Source organism: Rhinatrema bivittatum, chromosome 2, assembly GCF_901001135.1.
Source record: "Rhinatrema bivittatum chromosome 2, aRhiBiv1.1, whole genome shotgun sequence".
Classification (NCBI taxonomy): Eukaryota; Metazoa; Chordata; class Amphibia; order Gymnophiona; family Rhinatrematidae; genus Rhinatrema; species Rhinatrema bivittatum.
Window position 1 is genome coordinate 80,480,024 of NC_042616.1, and position 18,244 is coordinate 80,498,267.

An 18,244-nucleotide genomic window follows, 5' to 3' on the forward strand; every position below is an offset into this window, starting at 1 on the left:
TAAGAGGGTTAAAAGCTTGTGAGCTGTGGAACACAACAGTATGCTTTCAGCTACATTCAGAAAGGGTCATTTTCATGTTTCCCATTTAAGTGGGTAAATCGCAATCCACCTGCATAAACGGCTTGTAAAACTCTCCTCCCTGGGACCTTAATATATATTCATACCCTACAAGAGATGAAGGTATGATAGAAGCATTAAAAACCTACAATGTAGGCGTATTAAGTGTCAGTATCCCTCAGAATAGTGCAGCAAATTCTGTTAGGTCCAGGCCTGTACAATGGCTTGAAGATTTCTGAAATGGAGTCATCTATTGTGCATAAGTGCATAAAATGATCTTGGGAATAGTAACAGAAAAAGAAAATGTTGCATACTTCAGAAATAAGAAGACAAGATTTGTTTTTTTGGGGGCGGTTTTGTGAGATTAAAGGAATTGCTTATTAAGTGAAGGCACATTTGGCTGAGCTAATGAGCAGGTACAGATAAGCTGCTAAAAATGACCCTGAGTATTATGGGCTATCAAGGCACACACTTTGCTGGCTGAAAATAAATACAAGAGTAGGCAAATATTTTTTCCCGAGGGCCACATTAATGTCCCCTCAGAGTTCCAGCACAGGCCTGCAGCAGGCTTCCATCTGACAGTGACATCATTTCAGGCTCATGAGTTGCCAGCTATCTTGCCCCTGCTGGCTGAACAGAAGCCTTCTGTGGGCCACAATTTACCCTTCACCTGGTATAAGAGCTTTGCCATCTGTAATCAGGACTCTGCTCCTTTATCAGAAAATAACCTTGGCGTCAGATTGTGCATCTAATAAACTCACTTCTCGGTCATTCTACTTGTCCTGGTGCTTCTCAGAGCTGAACCCAGAACCAAACACTGAATCTCTGCTTCACATACGAGTTTGAGAGAGAGAGAGAAGGGTGAAAATTTCCATCAGTACAGACATTAAATATTTTTCATCATAAAGATGTTCTAGAACAAGGGGGTTGTGACATAAAGCTGGAAGCGATGGACCTCGGAGTAACATAAGGCAGCACTTATTTACAAAAAGAGTGGAACAACCTCCCATTGGAAGATGTAGCGAGAAAACAGTACAGGAATTCAAGAAAACATATGTAAAGCCTTCACGTGATGCGCCACCCCAGTCTATGCACATGCTCTGCATTCTTTAATGTGGGGGAGGGGGAGTTTACCTGTCAAGCCCTCTGGTGGGCAGTAACACAAACTGCTACTGTATTCACACCCAGTCAAAAATCAGTTGCATCAAATGGTGCATTCATGCCTCCGACTCTGCTTCCCTACTTCAGAGGGCAGATAGTCACAATCTCTCAGTCTTAATGTGGAACAGCAGATGCTAACTAAATTGAAAAGTGGTTCCTCCATGGATATCCTAACCAAGCAGTTACTTCTAATGGTATAGCATCCTCCTGACATCACTGAAATACTTGGGGGTTTTCAGTATCATCCCACAAGAACACTCAAAGCTGAGCCAATTGGGACTTACAGTATTCTCCTACATGGCTCTTACTCACTGGCTCCATATTAATATGAGTCAGGATGTGGGTGAGTTCACTCCACAAATTAGTTTTTGCCACTCCATCTTCTCCAGATATACGTTCCTCTCCCTTTACTACCAGAGGAGATCTCTCTCTAACTAACCACCAACTCTAATTCTGTGGGCATTGCCCACTTGTAAGCATTCCATGGTGATGACTGGACTATACTACTCCCTGCTTTATGGGATGCTTTGCACTAGAAAGATACAACTAGGATGGCATTTAATCATATATCACCAAACCATATTCATCCACAAACAAATAGTGACATATATATAGATTTTTCCAAACTTTATTAATATTCAAAAATGGAGAAATTCCAAAACATCAATTTATTTAAAAAAAAGAAAAAAAAACCCCACAAGGAATATCTACTTCCAAATCCAAACATACCACTTACTCATTCATTCATAACACTCTCACTACACTCCCTCATACATTCCACATTTTTTTAAAAACATTTTTAAATTGAATTTGTACATAGAACTCAAAATGTTCTTTCTTTTACAGTACAAAATTCAAATTACAAGCAGAAAGAACTCAATTTTATAGATCTTAAACATTCTCATGACAAATTTATTCTAGATTTTCTTCTTCCTTTTTTATTCTTCTCAACATGTTTCGCCTTGCACAGGCTTCCTCAGGAGAATTTTCAAAGAATTTCCTGCTGCTTAAATTTTCATCTTTTATTGGTTCAATATTCCTGTGTAAACATCTATACGTCCCATAGATGTATAGAAACAGATCCGTCCCCCGACTCTTAATCCTCAGCACATCTCAAACGAGCTCTAAAAAAAAACCATGTTACCCAAATGGCGTTACCGTCTCTTGTGTTTTACCACATCAAATTCTGATACCGGCTCCTGCTGTCCCTTCTAAACGCCGACTTTCGGTTTCGGTTTGATGTCAGCGTTTAGAAGGGACAGCAGGAGCCGGTATCAGAATTTGATGTGGTAAAACACAAGAAACGGAAGCCTGTGCAAGGCGAAACATGTTGAGAAGAATAAAAAAGGAAGAAGAAAATCTAGAATAAATTTGTCATGAGAATGTTTAAGATCTATAAAATTGAGTTCTTTCTGCTTGTAATTTGAATTTTGTACTGTAAAAGAAAGAAAAATTTGAGTTCTTTGTACAAATTCAATTAAAAAATGAAGATGTTTTTAAAAAAATGTGGAATGTATGAGGGAGTGTAGTGAGAGTGTTATGAATGAATGAGTAAGTGGTATGTTTGGATTTGGAAGTAGATATTCCTTATGGGGGTTTTTAAAAAAAAATAAATTGATGTTTTGGAATTTCTCCATTTTTGAATATTAATAAAGTTTGGAAAAATCTATATATATATATATGTCACTATTTGTTTGTGGTTGCACTAGAAAGGCCAAGAGGTTTAATATATGGGTCAACCACAGACAATCCATAGTGGGAGAGAATAAAAAGATGAAAGTCAAGTATGGTCTGTACCAGATGCTCTCTGAAAGTAGTTTATCAGTCTTAAGAAAATAAGAACATAAGAATTGCCATAATGAGTCAGACCGATGGTCTCTCAAACCCAATATCCTGTTTCCAACAGTGACCAATCCAGGCCACAAGTATCTAGAAGATCCCAAACAGTAGATAGATCCCATGCCACTAATACCCAGGGTTAATTAGTGGCTTTCCCCAAGCCTACCTGGTTAATAACAGTTTATGGACTTTTCTTCCAAGAATGTGTCCAAACCTTTTTTAAACCCAGCTACTCCAGCTGCCTTTTCCACATTGTTAGGCAATGAGTTCCAGAGCTTAAATTGTTTTAAATGTGCTACCTACTAACTTCATGGAGTGTCCCTGAGTACTTGTATATTTTAAAGAGTAAACTACCAATTCACAATTACCCTTTCTATTTCACTAATGGTTTTATAGACCTCTATCATATCCTCCTTCAGCCATCTCCTCTCCAAGCTGAACACCTCTAACCTCTTTAGCATTTCCACATAAGGAAGATGTTTCATCCCCTTTATCATTTTGGTTGCCGTTCTCTGTACCTTTTCCAGTTCAACTATATCTTTTTTTAGATGTGGTGACCAGAATTTTACACAGCCCTCCAGCCACTATCTCACCATTGACAGATACAGAGGTATTATGACATTCTCCATTCCTTTTCTAATAATTCCTAAAATTGTTTGCTTTTTTGACTGCTGTCACGCTTGGAGCCAAGGATTTCAAGCTTAACATTGTATAACTACAGTTTGGATTACTTTTCCCTATGTGCATCAATTTGTATTTGTCCACATTAGATTTCATCTGCCATTTGGATAGCCAATCTCACAGTCTTGCAAGTTCCTCCTGCAATTTCTCACAATCTGCTTGCAATTTAACAAATTGGAAAAATTTTGTGTCACCTGAAAAATTAATCAGTTCACTCATTGTTTCCTCTTCCAGATCATTTATTAAAAAGCACTGGTTCCAGTACAGATCCCTGAGGTACTCTACTTTCCTCAACTGAGAAAATTGACCATTAAGGACATTGCCTCCAAGCCCATGACTTTTTAATTTTCTCAGGAGTTTTTCATGAGGGACTTTGTCAAACACCTTCTCAAGATCCAAATACACTGCATCCACCAGCTCACCATTATCCACATGTTTATTAGTCCCTTCCAAAAAATGTAGCAGATTAGTGAGGCAGCTTTTCCTTGGTTAAATCCAAGCTGGCTGTGTCCCATTAAACCATATCTATCTATATGTTCTGTGATTTTCTTCTTTAGAATAGTTTCAATGATTTTTCCCAGCATGGAAGTCAGGCTCATCGGTCAATAGTTTCTCATATTACCCCTGAAGCCCTTTTTAAAAATCTGTGTTACATTGGCACCCTTCAATCTTCAGGTATAATAGACAATTTTAATGATAGGTTATAAATTACTAATAGATTTGTAATTTCTTTTTTGAATTCTTTCAGAACTTTGGGATATATACCATCTGGTCCAGGCAATTTGCTACTCTTTAGTCACACACATGAGTGATGACATTTGAAAGCACTGACATGGAATACATTTCCAGAGCTTCCTAGATGAATTTTGAAGATCCCTCTGAGCATATGTAGTAGTTCCTGCATTCGTGCAGTGTGCCTCAATTTAATAAATAATCTAAGGAGCTCAATTCCAGAAGAGTAGAAAGGAGGGTATGTGTGACTGTTAAACTGCAGTATTCACAGAGCACTTGTTACAGGAAAGCAACTTTGCTTTCTCTAAAGGCAAGACGTTCACTGTAGTCACAAACATGGAACTCCCTAGCAAAGGGCTGCCTTCTAACAAAAAGGTGAGAAACAATAACAGTCTGCCAACAGACTAGAAAAACAATTTTTGGCAGTTTACAGCTCCATGTTTGTTTTTTAATTTTTTATTTATGTGATTAATTAAATCACAAATCAAGAAAAGTCTTGAATATCTGGAAATATATGAAGTTCAAAATATAATACAAAACAAAACATCATATAAGCAAAAGAAAAACTTCATAAATTAAGTCCACAATTCGTGGGAACCAATCCCACAATTCCAAAAAATATAAATGAAAGAAAAGAAATGTCAGCACCTCAAAGAGAGGGGTATAGACACCATGAGGAGAGATAACTATATAAAAATAACTCCCCCTGGATCGAAGATATGCCACACTTCCACCAGGCCAACCGTCCTACCAGAAACTCCCTTGCGGGCACCCTCCACACCCCTTCACTCAAAATTGCTCACCTCACAAACACCAGAGCGAGAGCCTTCTCCATCGCCGGCCCCACCCTTTGGAACTCCCTCCCCACCGAGCTCCGACTAGAACCTTCACTTAATCAATTCAAAAAAGGAATCAAGACCTGGTTATTTAAACAGGCCTATCCCAACGCCTCTCAACCCTAGCATTTGACTTCTCCTCAACACTCATTATTTCCCTCTCCCTAGTACAGTGTCCCCCCGCCCCCCCTACACACCCTCCCTCCCTCACCACCCCATCCATTTTATGGCTTCCTGATATTCAGTCACCACCTCTCCTTCCCATCGCCACCCCCCTGCCCCCTTGTACAGTTCCTACCCCCCCCCGCCTCCCCTATGCGCTTCATCCCCCACCCCCGCGCTACCCCCCACTTTGTCGTCTCTTGTATATAATTAATTTATGTCCAACCTGGTTAACCACATGTAATCTCATTTAATAACTGTGGCGCCCGTTGGCTCTACAGTAAAGTTGTCACCGTTTAACTTCCTATCCTTCCTCCATCTATCATTGTAATTTCCTTTCTCAGTTGTCTGTAAACCGACATGATGTTTTTTTTTACGAATGCCGGTATATAAAAGTTATAAATAAATAAATAAATAACACCCAGCCACCTTGGGAGATATAATAATGAAATTTACACAGCACTATCTTGAGAGATTGCAGTTTTGTCACTCAGAAATTGTATTAACTGTGAAGGAAGAAGAAAATATATATGAAGCTTCCCTGTACTTGATATAACACTTACAGGGGAATTTCAAAAAGAAAAAAGCCCCTATTTGCAGGACCTTGAGTCTGAGCAGCAAAAATTGCTTTCTCTTCTTCTGTGTGTTTAGACACGTCAGGAAAAATTCTAACCTGAAGTTGCAAAAAAGACTCTGAACTGTGCCCAAAGAAAAGCTTCAATATCCAGTCTCTATCAGGTTCTAATACAAAAGTTACAATTAGTGTTGCCGGAGTAACTTGAGCAGGATCGGAAGTCTCTACGAACTTAGAGATATTGAAAACGGACATAGCAGGTTCCGCAGGATGCTCTGGCGGGGTTTCATTAACAATCCCAGCTTGCTTTTCTTCTTTCCCCTTTCTCAATGGGGGCAAATAAAATGCCCGTGATAATGGGGGGACTGCGTCCACAGACACTTTGAGAATCTCCATTAAATATCTTCTAAACATAGCCTTTTAGAGATATGTAGGGCATCTTAGGAAAATTCACAAGGTGGAGGTTTCTGCCCCTGATAGTATTCTCTAGATTCTCAATCTTGCTTAATAGAAACAAATTATCTTTTATAAAAGATTCCTATAGAGACTTGATGGAAGTCAAACTGGTCTTAAGCTCATTAATCTGTTGACAGATCCCTGGTTTTTAACAGGAAGACAATCCTCAAGGTCAGTCTGCCCAAACATTTTGTTGTGTTGGGATTCTTATCACTGAAGCTGCTGAAATATGACGTTACAGGATAGGAAAGCTTGAGTAAGTTATTGGTTATGATTACCTGCCCAACGGTCAACCACAATCTGAGATATTTTTCACACAATAACAATACTATTGATAGATAACATGTAGAAAGAAAAGCAATGGTAACTGTTTCAAAGGCAGAAAAGCTTCTGAATATATACCTGATTCTTGGGCGAGCTTTAGAGCTTTGCTTTCAGTAAACGATGACATCTCATAAAATGCTTGGTGGTTCTGAGCATAGTTGAAGTCACGGAAGTGAACGCTCTTGCAATAAATAACTATGTCTGACAGCTCCTTGGCCAGCTTCACTTTTGTACTCTAGAAAAAAATGCATGGCAAATGTGCAAAGATGCTTCAAAATGAGCAAAACAAAAAGCACTTCCCAGCTAAAAAGCACAGATATCTGGCTCTAACGCAAAACTCACAACAAATCTGTGATAGGAAACGCAACTCCAAACTGCTGAAAGTGTGCGCAACCAGATAATATAGAGAACCTGGTCTCAAAATCAGCATATATGTGAGTTTAAAGCAAGACACAGAGCTTAAACATCTATCTGGGAACAAACAAAGTGACACAACTTTCTGCTGCATGCTTCAATAAAATGAACTTTGTACTCTGCATGCATTTTGACAATAGACAAAGGGGTGGATTTATCAAAATGTGGTAACTACTGCATGCGATAGCAAAAGGGGTGTGTTTTATGCTAATATAGCATTTATTGCTAATTACCTGTGTGAAGAGCTAAGTTAGCACAAATTGTGATACCATTTCAGATTCTGTGATAAGTGCCAGACCTGTTGTATTTCCTTCATTCAACCACCAGGGACCATTGGTAATGGGGGGGGGGGGGGGGGGGAGGGAGAGGGAGAGAGAGAGAGAGAGAGAGAGAGAGAGAGAGAGAGAGAGAGAGAGAGAGAGAGAGACTGGCCATAATGTCATGGCCCATAGGTAGGTATTTGTATCCCTATGGTAGGCCCACCTAGTAACTCGAGGTGGGGTTTAGGTACGAGTGTAGGGGGTTAGGGGCCACTTTGACATTCTACGTGACACCTACGAACAGAAGATTTGCTGGCCTTCGGAGTGAGGAAACTCACTCCAAGATGAGATTTGGCAAGGTTCTCTCAACCTAGCTTGATGGACTCTCTACCTGGGTAACATCAAGCTAGGTTGAGAGAACATTACCAAAATCTCATCTTGGAGTGAGTTTCCTCACTCCGAAGGCCAGCAAATCTTCACAAGAGACCACTGTTCTGTTCGTAGGTAGCTGTCAGCAGGTTTGAAAACCGATGCCGGTAAAACTGAGAATCGGCTGTCAAACCAGCTGACAGATGCCGCTTATGTCAAAAAGGAGGCATTAGGGACGCATTAGTGTCCCTAGCGCCTCCTTTTACCATGGGCCCTCATTTAAATACTCAATCGCGCGCCCAGGAGAGTGGCCTGGGTGCGTGTCAGGAGAGCGGACGCTCGCCTCGATGCACCGGCTCTCCCGCTGTTTTTACTGTATCGGCCCATTTGTCACTAAATTCATAAACTCATCACTACAACATGGCATCATCCCTGATAGCTTAAAACAAGCCACGGTCTGACCCGTAATTAAAACATAGTCAGCGGATCCAGCTATCACATCCAACTATCACCTGATATCTTTCACGCCAAAGGACTAGAAACTGCAGTTCTCCACCAACTCTATGACTTCATTGATTCAAACAATATCCTCAAGCAATACCAGTTCGTGTTCAAGAAACACCACAGTACCAAATTGCTACTTCTATCCAGCTTTGATACAATGAGACGCGGATTTGACCATGGCTCCTCGTTCCTTCTATGCCTACTCGACATCTCTGCTACATTCGACACGGTCACCACTCATCCTACTTTCAAGACTGCACTCCTTCGGGATCACTGGTTTGGTGCTAGCCTGGTTCTTGTCTTACCTTAGGAACAGGACACAAGTCCAAATTGAATCCCTTACCTCCTCTTTGATGACTGAGCTCTGGAGTGCCCCAACAGTGTGAGCTCTCTCTGCTGCACTGTTTAATCTAACCCAACTATGCCGCACCCTCAATGACCTTGTTGTACACTATAAATTATTTTTTCCTCTCAAGGAAACATGGGCCCTGACTGAAGCTTTCCTTAACAATTGCCTTATAATGATCCAGAAATGGCTACACAGTAATAAATTAGCTCTCAACACATCTAAAACAGAAATCCTGTTATCACGCCATCCAGTCATTAACACCCCCATATCACTTTTGATTCACATTCCATCTCCATCTCCCAAAGTGTACGAAACTTGGAAGTCACTATTGACTCCTTCCTCTCCAAGCATAACCATATAAGAAATATTATTAACTCCTCCTTGTATAAACTATGCCTGCTATGTCACCTCAAGCCCCTATTCGAATATGCACATTTAAGAGCAATCCTACAATCCCTTCTTTTCTCAGGGATTGATTACTGTAACTCCCTTCTGACAGACCTACCTCTATATGCCACTCGCTCACTCAAATCATACAAAACTCAACAGCAAGACTCCTTTTCGGCACTCCCATGCACAATCACATCTTTCCTGTTCTTAAACCTCTCCACTGGCTTCCCATCTCCTACTGAATAAACATAGAAACATAGAAATGACAGCAGAAAAAGACCAATCGGCCCACCCAGTCTGCCCAGTAAGCTCCCACTTTTATTTTCCCATACTTATCTGTTTCACCAACCACCAAGTTCAGGGCCCTTGTTGGTAACTGTTTGATTCAAATAATACAATATAAGCTGGCAATGATCATCTACCATAACTTAAACTTCCCATGGCTCTCCTTAACAATAAAAATCCAAGCCCCCTTCCGACAACTCAGATCATCCAACCAGATGCTACTAGTGTCTCCACCTACAAAGCTCACCCATCTCGAGGAAACCAGGGAACGTGCATTCTTCTCTGCCAGACAACTACTGTGGAATAGCCTACCAAAGACAATAAGATGTCTCCGAGAAAGATCTTTCTTCAAAAAAGCCCTAAAAACATTACTCTTCAAGAGAGCATTCCCCCCCAATCTAGATGACAACTGATACCCTCAACTCATCCCCCTTCTGCTGATGCTACCTAGTCTCCCACCCCCTTCCCTCTGACCCCTTAACTCAACCAATCTCATGCCTTGATGCTTATCTTTCTTCCTCACCCCCCTTAAGATTTTTGTATTGCCCTTCCCATTTTTTCAATGGCTGTATATGTTTTATATTGTACCCCATCCGAACATCTGTTTGTTCATTTTTGTATCTCACTCTGAACGTAGGAAGGGCAGGTAATAAGCACTTTTAAATAAATAAATAAATAAATAAATAAATATCATCCAATTTATAACAGTCATTCAACACCAAAATATATCTTTTCTATATTTTGAAAATGCAACTAAAAATCCAAACATAAAAGCACAGCACCCAAACGTCAGCCGATGTTTCATAGATCACTACTGCTTCAGGGAGATTATAAACAAAAATTAATTTATGTAGAGATTCATGTTCTCTTATGGCCAGATTTAAAATCATGTGCGCGCATACAAAATGGGGGTTATGCGCGTGGCCGGGCCTTGCGTGCGCCTCCGGGACAGCGGCATTCATCGCTGTCCCGGAGACTTGCGCACCGGCCAGCTGCCGGCACGTGCAACTTGCTTCAGGCCAGGCCCTGAAGTAAGTTGAAGAACAAGGGGGAAAAAAAAAGGTAGGAATTAGGGTTGGGAAGGGGAAGGGAGGTTAGGGTAGGGGGTAGGGAAGTTCCCTCCCAGTCAGCTCCTTAATTGGAGCGGACTGGGAGGGAACTGGGGAAGGCCGAGATGCGTCGCCGCGCAAATTTGCAAAAACTTTACCTCCCCCCTTGCATGTGCCGCGCGCACCTGCACGTGCGGATTACAAAATCCAGCGCACATGTGCGCGTGGCCCAACGACTGGCGCGCGCATGTTATAAAATCAGCGCACCTATGGAAATCTACCCCTTAGTGTTCCCTGCCTGACAATTAGTCTCACTGTACTTCACAAGAAAAGGCTGCTGCATTTTTATATTGGGATTTTTATTTGCGTTTTCAAAATATAAAATATATGACGTCAATATTCAAAGCGCTGGATAAGTGGGACTTAAGTGGCTAAGTAGCGACCGCTGAATATGTAAAAATGAAGGTGTATATTCAGCAGCACGGCTATGCCGCTGAATATACGCATATAACTGAGCGCTTAGCCGGATAAGTCTAACTGACTAAGGTTAGACCTGCTCTATGGCAGTCTCGCTTCCACAGAAGTTGTACGGCTAAGCGAGATGTGCCACTAAGCAGGTCTAACCTCAGCCGGTTAGACTTATCCGGCTAAGCACTCAGTTATATGCGTATATTCAGCGGCATAGCTGTGCCGCTGACTAAATAAACATCGTAACTTAGCTGGATAAGTTGCAACCAGCTAAGTTTCTTAACCAGCCAGTTTGAATATCGACCCCTATATGTTTTGGTGTTGAATGACTGTTACAAAATGTCTGGGTGTTTTATTGTGCTCCACAAACACCGAAGGCTTGCTAACACTTTATGAAAAATTGCTTTACACATTATTCAGTGTCTCATTTCTAAGCTTTGTTACCTGACTCTTTGATGTTGTGAGTAATTTTCTTCTAAACAGGATTTGATGGGTTTAAGGGGATAGTGGGCTCAGTCCACCAGGGCATATTTTTTTAACTGAGTGGGGTGGAGAAGCTCAGAATCAGTCGGATACATCCAGGTGCCTCTTTTTTTTTTTTTAAGTCTGTTGATATTTAACTATTCTGAATTTAGCTGGTTAATCTTTTAAGTTTTGTGGTCAGATAAGGTAGCACTGTAGGAATTCTTGAGTATTGGCCCCTTAGTGCCTGATGGTTTTCAGACATAACTGAGATTATGATGCAATTATTTCATAACTGAGTTGACACTGGAAATGGGATGGATAATTACAGTAATATTGTAGTAATTCCAGAAAACCAGCAGGCACCCATGAAGTGCAATACATGACATGCACTAAATTCACCTAAAATGGGCAGCTTTGCCAAGTTGGTTTCAGGACATCAAAGTAGCTTCAAATATCATGGTTCCTGCAATCTAGAGAGCATACATTTTTAAAGATTATATACCATTACATTATATATATGTGTCTGGTGCCAATTTATTCATTTCCTTTTTCATTATTTGAAAAGTTCTCTATTCTATCTCACTATTGTAACCTACTTTACCATCCTTTACTTCTCTATTTTTGTGCTCTTTTTTTTAATCAGAGTTTCCTTTTCTTTCATATATAATCTGTCTTTTCTCCATTTTCTTCACTCTAGGATTTCTCTCTCTCTCACTTTCTTTTCTCTTTGTCTTTCCCACAATCTCTTTTTCTTTAAAGAATTTTAGATCTTATAGGTGATGAAAAGGATTTAATTTGTACAATGCAGCTAGCAGAGACTGCAGTGTACAAATCAACTCCTCTTGTTAGAATTTTCATCGCTTATAAGGTCTAAATGTCTTTAATGATGTCAGCTTTACAATGAATACCTCTGAATGTGTCTGTAACAACACCCCCTAACCCCAACCCCGAAAACTCCCCGAATCAAAGTGGCCCCTTACAAAGGTCCATATATAAAGTATCAGACTGAGCTTTATAAAGAGACTCTCTCTCTCTACATCTCTCTCTCTTCATCTGAGGAGCCGTGCCATGCATAACATACGCATGCCGGCTGAGGAAAATTAGGGATTACGCATGTCAGTGCTGGCCTTGCCCCTTACGCCCATGCCCTGCCCCTTTTCCATCTACTTTTTCTGGGCACGCGTACATTAATGTATGAGCGCCCTTCCCAGCTATTTAACATTTGCATAGCTCCCGCATAGCCCACTTACATGCATATATGGCCATTTTTGCGCACACAAGGCTTTTAAAATCTACCTCATACTTTTTAAAATCAAAATGTATGAGCGTATCAACTCCATCCCAACTCTGTACCTCCCTCTCCCTGGAACGTCTCTCTTCAGTACATAAAAGTACACGCATGGAGCCTGGGACAATTTGGAACAACCACTTACAGAGATAAAACCAGTTTTTTAGAGATTGTGTGAAGCCCGCCGCAGGGAATTTCGTATTTCCCGCGATTTGGGCCTTTTAAATTCAGGGGGACCCACATTTCGGTTTAGTGTGCACTAATGGGGTTAGCGCGCACTAACATTTTTACATTAGCGTGCACTAATGGGGCGTTAGTTCATGCTAACCCCATTATTTCCCGAAATTTCGGGAAAAACTCGTTCGGGATTCGGGCTCCCCAAACCAGGACGAATGCACATCCCTACAGTTTTTTTGTGTATTAATAGCTTTGAAAATTACCCCCTAAAATTCTAGGTGAATCAGAAAACGAAATGAACATGGGGAGAACAGGAAGTTTCAATCAGAGCAGAATATTCTTCCAAACGTGAGCTTCAAATGTGAATCACCAAACTGACACTTACAGTTCTACTTCTGGTGTTCTGAACATCTGACTAGAAACTTTAATGTTATTCTGGCATTTTAGCCATCTAAAATCAAGGAGGATAACTTTAAAACATGCGCATGTGCCCATACATGTGTATATATGGGTGCACACAAAACTGCTCCAGTATTTTATAATCTGCGCATATATGATGCACACAGGTTATAAAATATGTATAAATGTCCCAGGAAGATGTGCGCGCATGTAATAAACATGCAAATATAATTATCTGACTTAGGGCCTCATTTTCCAAGCCGCTCGCACGCAATAAGGGACCTTTCGCACGCGAAAAGTCCCTTATCGCGTGCGATACCAGAATGGGGGCGGAGTCGGCCCCAGAAGAGGAGGAGTCTGGGCGTCACCGGGGCCGACTCTGCGCCGACGCCGCGGACAGTGAAAAGGTAGGTGCCTTTTCGCTGCCTATTTCGCTTCCAATAGCTACACCTCCTATGGTGGCGCTATTGGGTGCGAAACCGGCAGGCCCGCCCCCCCGTTTCGGCCCCCCGCCCCTCATCTTCTAAAGTATCGCAGGCCTGCGATACTTTAGAAAATGAGGCCCTTAGCTGGATAACTAGCATTTTAAGACTTTCCTGGCTAAGTAGCGGCATTGTGCTATTTAGCTGGATAAATCAAAACTTGTCTGGATAAGTACCTCTATTTAGCCAGCTAACTCAAAACTTATCCAGCTAAGTACAGCAAAGCTACTATTTAGCCAGATAAGTATGCGCAACCGGTATATGTGTCTAATTTTAAAGTGATACACGAGTAGATTTAACACACGTATTTTAGATGAATTTACTCCCCCCCCCCCCACCCCCAAGTCAGCTTTTATATGCATAAGTCAGGAGATTTTCTAACATGCATACACGTGGCAATCAAATTACCAGTTGTATTACCAATTAGTCTTCCAGTTTGCCCAGTCCTTCTGCAGGTCATCAAAACCCTCCGGGCTCTTCAGCCTAAAGTCCCCTCATTTACCCAGATCCCTCACCCAGTCACTATTTTACTTTTAAGACATTTGCGATCACTTACTTCTGATATTGAGCAGGAGTAAATATATACAAGTTATCTGCCAAATTTGCATGCATAAATTGCTTATAAAATAGCAACTTATTTACGTAAATGTTAGCCCCACCCTAGAATGCCCCTGCCCACACCATTTTTACAGGCAAAAATTAACCTATGGACCCTGATTTACATGTATATATATCGAGGTTTCTAAATAGCTAATACTCATGTGTATATTATTTTACACGCTTAACTGCTGATCTTAACCTGTGCTGCTTTTGAAAATTCACCTTAAAATATGTCTAAAAAAGGCAAGTTTCCAATGAAGAACTTACCTGTTATCAAATATCACAACTAATAAATGTCAGAATGTCCCTGTAATTGTAAGTGTGTGAAGCCACAAGACATCCTTCTACTTACAATGGATTTTCTTGTTTGCAGTAAGACAACCACTAGATTCCAATGTAAATAGACGAGTAGTGGCAACACCACACAATTACGTGACTGAATGAAAAAGGTCACAGAGTAACAAGGTAAGGAATTTAACTGAAAAGACTATTGAAATGTATCTAAATAAGTCTAAAAATTACAACAGAAGATGAATATTAGTTTAATTGTAGATTTATGAAATGGAGGGCCTGTTTCACCAAGGTTTTCTCCCATTCTGTGTCTATGTAAAAAAAAGAAGCTTAGTGAATCAGGCCCTAAATAAGCAACTTAAATCATTTGAAGGTAATTTTGAAAAATGTTTTATACTCTTAGCATGGGTAAAGTATGCATGCTCTCAACAGCTCATTTACTTTACCGGTATGGAAAAAGGAGCCAGGGTTAGGTCAGGAGAGGGAAAAGTTCGCACAAGGATTTCATTTTGAAATTCCCATGCATGCTTTTCACCTATTTCCAAGCAGTTTCCTTTTGAAATTTAGTTTGCAGGCTCACGGGTAGTCTTAAAAATGCCCCCTTTAGGATGAGTAACCAGCTATCCAAAATCTAAATGAAAACTGCACTATAATGCAACTATAGAGCAGAATGCAGACAGAACTATTAAATTAGAGGAAAGACCTTGTATTGGTCATGATATGGAGGACACAGCAGTATAAAGTGCTACCCTTGGAGGTAGATTTTGCAGACTCTATGAGCTTCTACATTTAAAAGGATAATTATTTCTTTGTTGGACGGGATAAGGCAAAACGGAGCATCTATAGCCAGACATAAAATGACTGATTCAGAGGTCTTAACACTATTGTAAATCATCAAACTACAAAGTGTGGCTATAAAAGCAAGCTTGATTCAAGCATTTTACAGAAATACATAGCGTGCTCCTCCTGACCTCCTGCTAAAGCCCTTGCTATGCTTGCTTCTCAGTGAAAGGTCTGACTCATGCTCATAAAGGCTTTAAATGTTGTGTGGCAGGTTTGGAATGCTGCAAGCACTTCTTGTCTATTACTTCCCTGCATCCTACAGTGCTCAACCAATCAGACTGCAGGATTTCCAACCTCCCTTCCTGAGGATGTTCACCTAAAGGTGAATTTTCAAAAGCTGCACAGGTAAAAAGTAGCACTTCCGCATGTAAATAGCATAAACACGAGTCTATGCTATTTTAAAAACCTCCACGTACACGTGTAAATCAGGGTCCACAAGGAAATATCACACATGTAAAAAGGGGCGGGCCAGGGGCGTTCTGGAGAGGGGCCAACATTTATGCGAGCAAGTTGCTATTTTATAAGCTATTTACGCATGTAAATGTGGCAGCTTACTTGCGTATATTGACTCCTGCTCAGTCTCACCAGTGATTGTAAACATCTTAGAAGTTAAAAAAATGAATGGGTAGGGGGTCTGGGTGAGATGAAGGGGGATTTCAGGCTGAAGAGGCAGGAGGGTCTTAACAAGCTGCAGATGGACCAGGCAAACTGGTAGACTAACTGGTAAAACTTATTTCATTGCTGTGTGCATATTATAAAATCCCCTGTTTTAGACGTGTAAAAAGCGGACTTACAGGAGGTAAATGCATCCAAATAATGCAAGTAAAATCTCTTCATGTATCCCTTTAAAATCTGAAGTACAAATACATGGTTATATCATTTGCACATACTTTTCTGGCTAAAATACAACTTATTTGGCTAAATAATACATTTGCTGCTACTTAGATGGACAAATTTGAACAAATCAGCACTACATTCTGATTTATCCAGTTTAGTAGCAGCAGATGCTACTTAACTAGAGAAGTCTGAAGAGCATTCCTTGTCTGTCTAAGTAGCGCTTTTCAGATTTATCCGACTATGGCCTGGATTCATCATTCCGCTATAAATATATACAGCGAAATGATGAGCCGTGTCAAAAAAAAAAGGGCCAGGGCAGGCAGCCGCATCGTGGTGGTGCGTTTTCGCCCACCTCGGTTGCAGCCGCGCTGCACAATATCGCCCCCGCGGCACCAATGATATCGCCGTAGCTATTTCCGGCGCTACTGCAGGTGACAATAGGCGATACATTATCGCCCGCAGCGCTACAGGCCCTTAATTTCCCTAAACTTCGCCCAAACTCCTCCCCAAATTGCATTAGGGCGATAACGGCCCATCGCAAATTTGAGAAATGACTTTGTATGTAAGCTAGCCAGATAAGTCTAAAAATAACATTACTTATATGGCTGTCTGATTTAGCCAGCTATGTAGTGCTTTTTAGACTTATCTAAGGGCCTTATTTTCTAAATGTATTGCACGCGAAATGTCCCTTTTCGCGTGCGATACCAAAATGGGGGCGGAGTGGGCCCCGGAAGAGGAGGAGTCAGGGCATCACCAGGGCCGACTCTGCGAAACCACCGCGGACGACAAAAAGGTAAGGCCCTTTTCGCGTCCTATTTCGCTCCCAATAGCTACACCTCCTATGGTGGCGCTATTGGGTGCGAAACTGGCAGCGATCGCACCGCGACGGTGTGATCGCTGCCGGCTAGCGCAGGCCCGCCCCCCCCCCCCCCCCCCGTTTCGGCCCCCCGCCCCTCATTTCCTAAAATATCGCAGGCCTGCGATATTTTAGGAAATGAGGCCCTAAGTGTTGCTACTTCTCTGGATAAATCTAAACTTGTGTGGTTCGTGCTTTTTACATTCACGGGCACGTTTGTGTGCATCTGTACTCATATTTACAACCTGCGCATATTATTTGCGCACAGGTTAGAAAATACAGTAATACATCTGCATGCACCCATATGCACATGTATATGGGCCCACGCGAACAATTTTGAAAGCTATCCTACCTAGTTTCTGATTAAACATACCATTTCATAAAAATACTGTTTGCACATTTTTACAAAATAATTCTGTCTGAAACTAGAATTTAAAAAACCAAAAACATCAATATGTCCCTTAAACTTTCAGGTTTCTATTTCATTCATATGATTATAAGAGTTTTAAGTTTCTCAGAAGTCTCCCCCGGTAAGAAAGACATTCAGTCATTCAAATGCAATGGTAATTGCAATGCTTGGCTCACCTCACTTTTATTTTTCACTTTATTCTTCACAGATTCATCTTCCATCTCGGCTGCTTCATCCTCATCAGACACATCATCTGCCTCAATGCTGTTTTGAACACTCTTTGCTGGGTTTTCTTCCAGCTTATTCGATTTCTTCCCTTTCACAAGAATTTTTCCCTTCAATTGCTGGTGAAAAAGATGTCAAGGAAAGGTTTAAAGATTTTATAGATTCGAGATAAGACCCTGCTCATCGCAGCTCCTCATCTTCCCCATCCTGAGCTTCCTCTTCCTAGTCCTATCCCCAGGATGAGCATGCACTGAGCACTGGATGTACTTAGTCTGAGTATTGGGAACCGCAGCAGTGAAGAAGTTCTGTCAGCCACATGCAGCAGCCAAGGTAACTAACCGAGCGAGCTGTCCGCACCACGGTGACTTCTCCCTTACTCAGCACTGGTCCATCGTGATGGGTTCATGCATTTCTCTGGCCCATCTCTCCCTTTGTTTTAAAATTTGGAAGAGAGACTGATGA

At 41.2% G+C, this 18,244-nt stretch overlaps 1 protein-coding gene across 1 annotated transcript in view; it reads right to left on the minus strand.

The window, feature by feature from the left end:
- Positions 1–18,244, minus strand: part of PLCD1 (phospholipase C delta 1) — a 248,464-nt gene that overhangs the window by 15,108 nt on the left and 215,112 nt on the right. Inside the window, 2 exon segments of the mRNA XM_029588370.1 lie at positions 6,901–7,057; positions 17,734–17,901. Coding sequence (XP_029444230.1) covers positions 6,901–7,057; positions 17,734–17,901 — 325 coding nt within the window.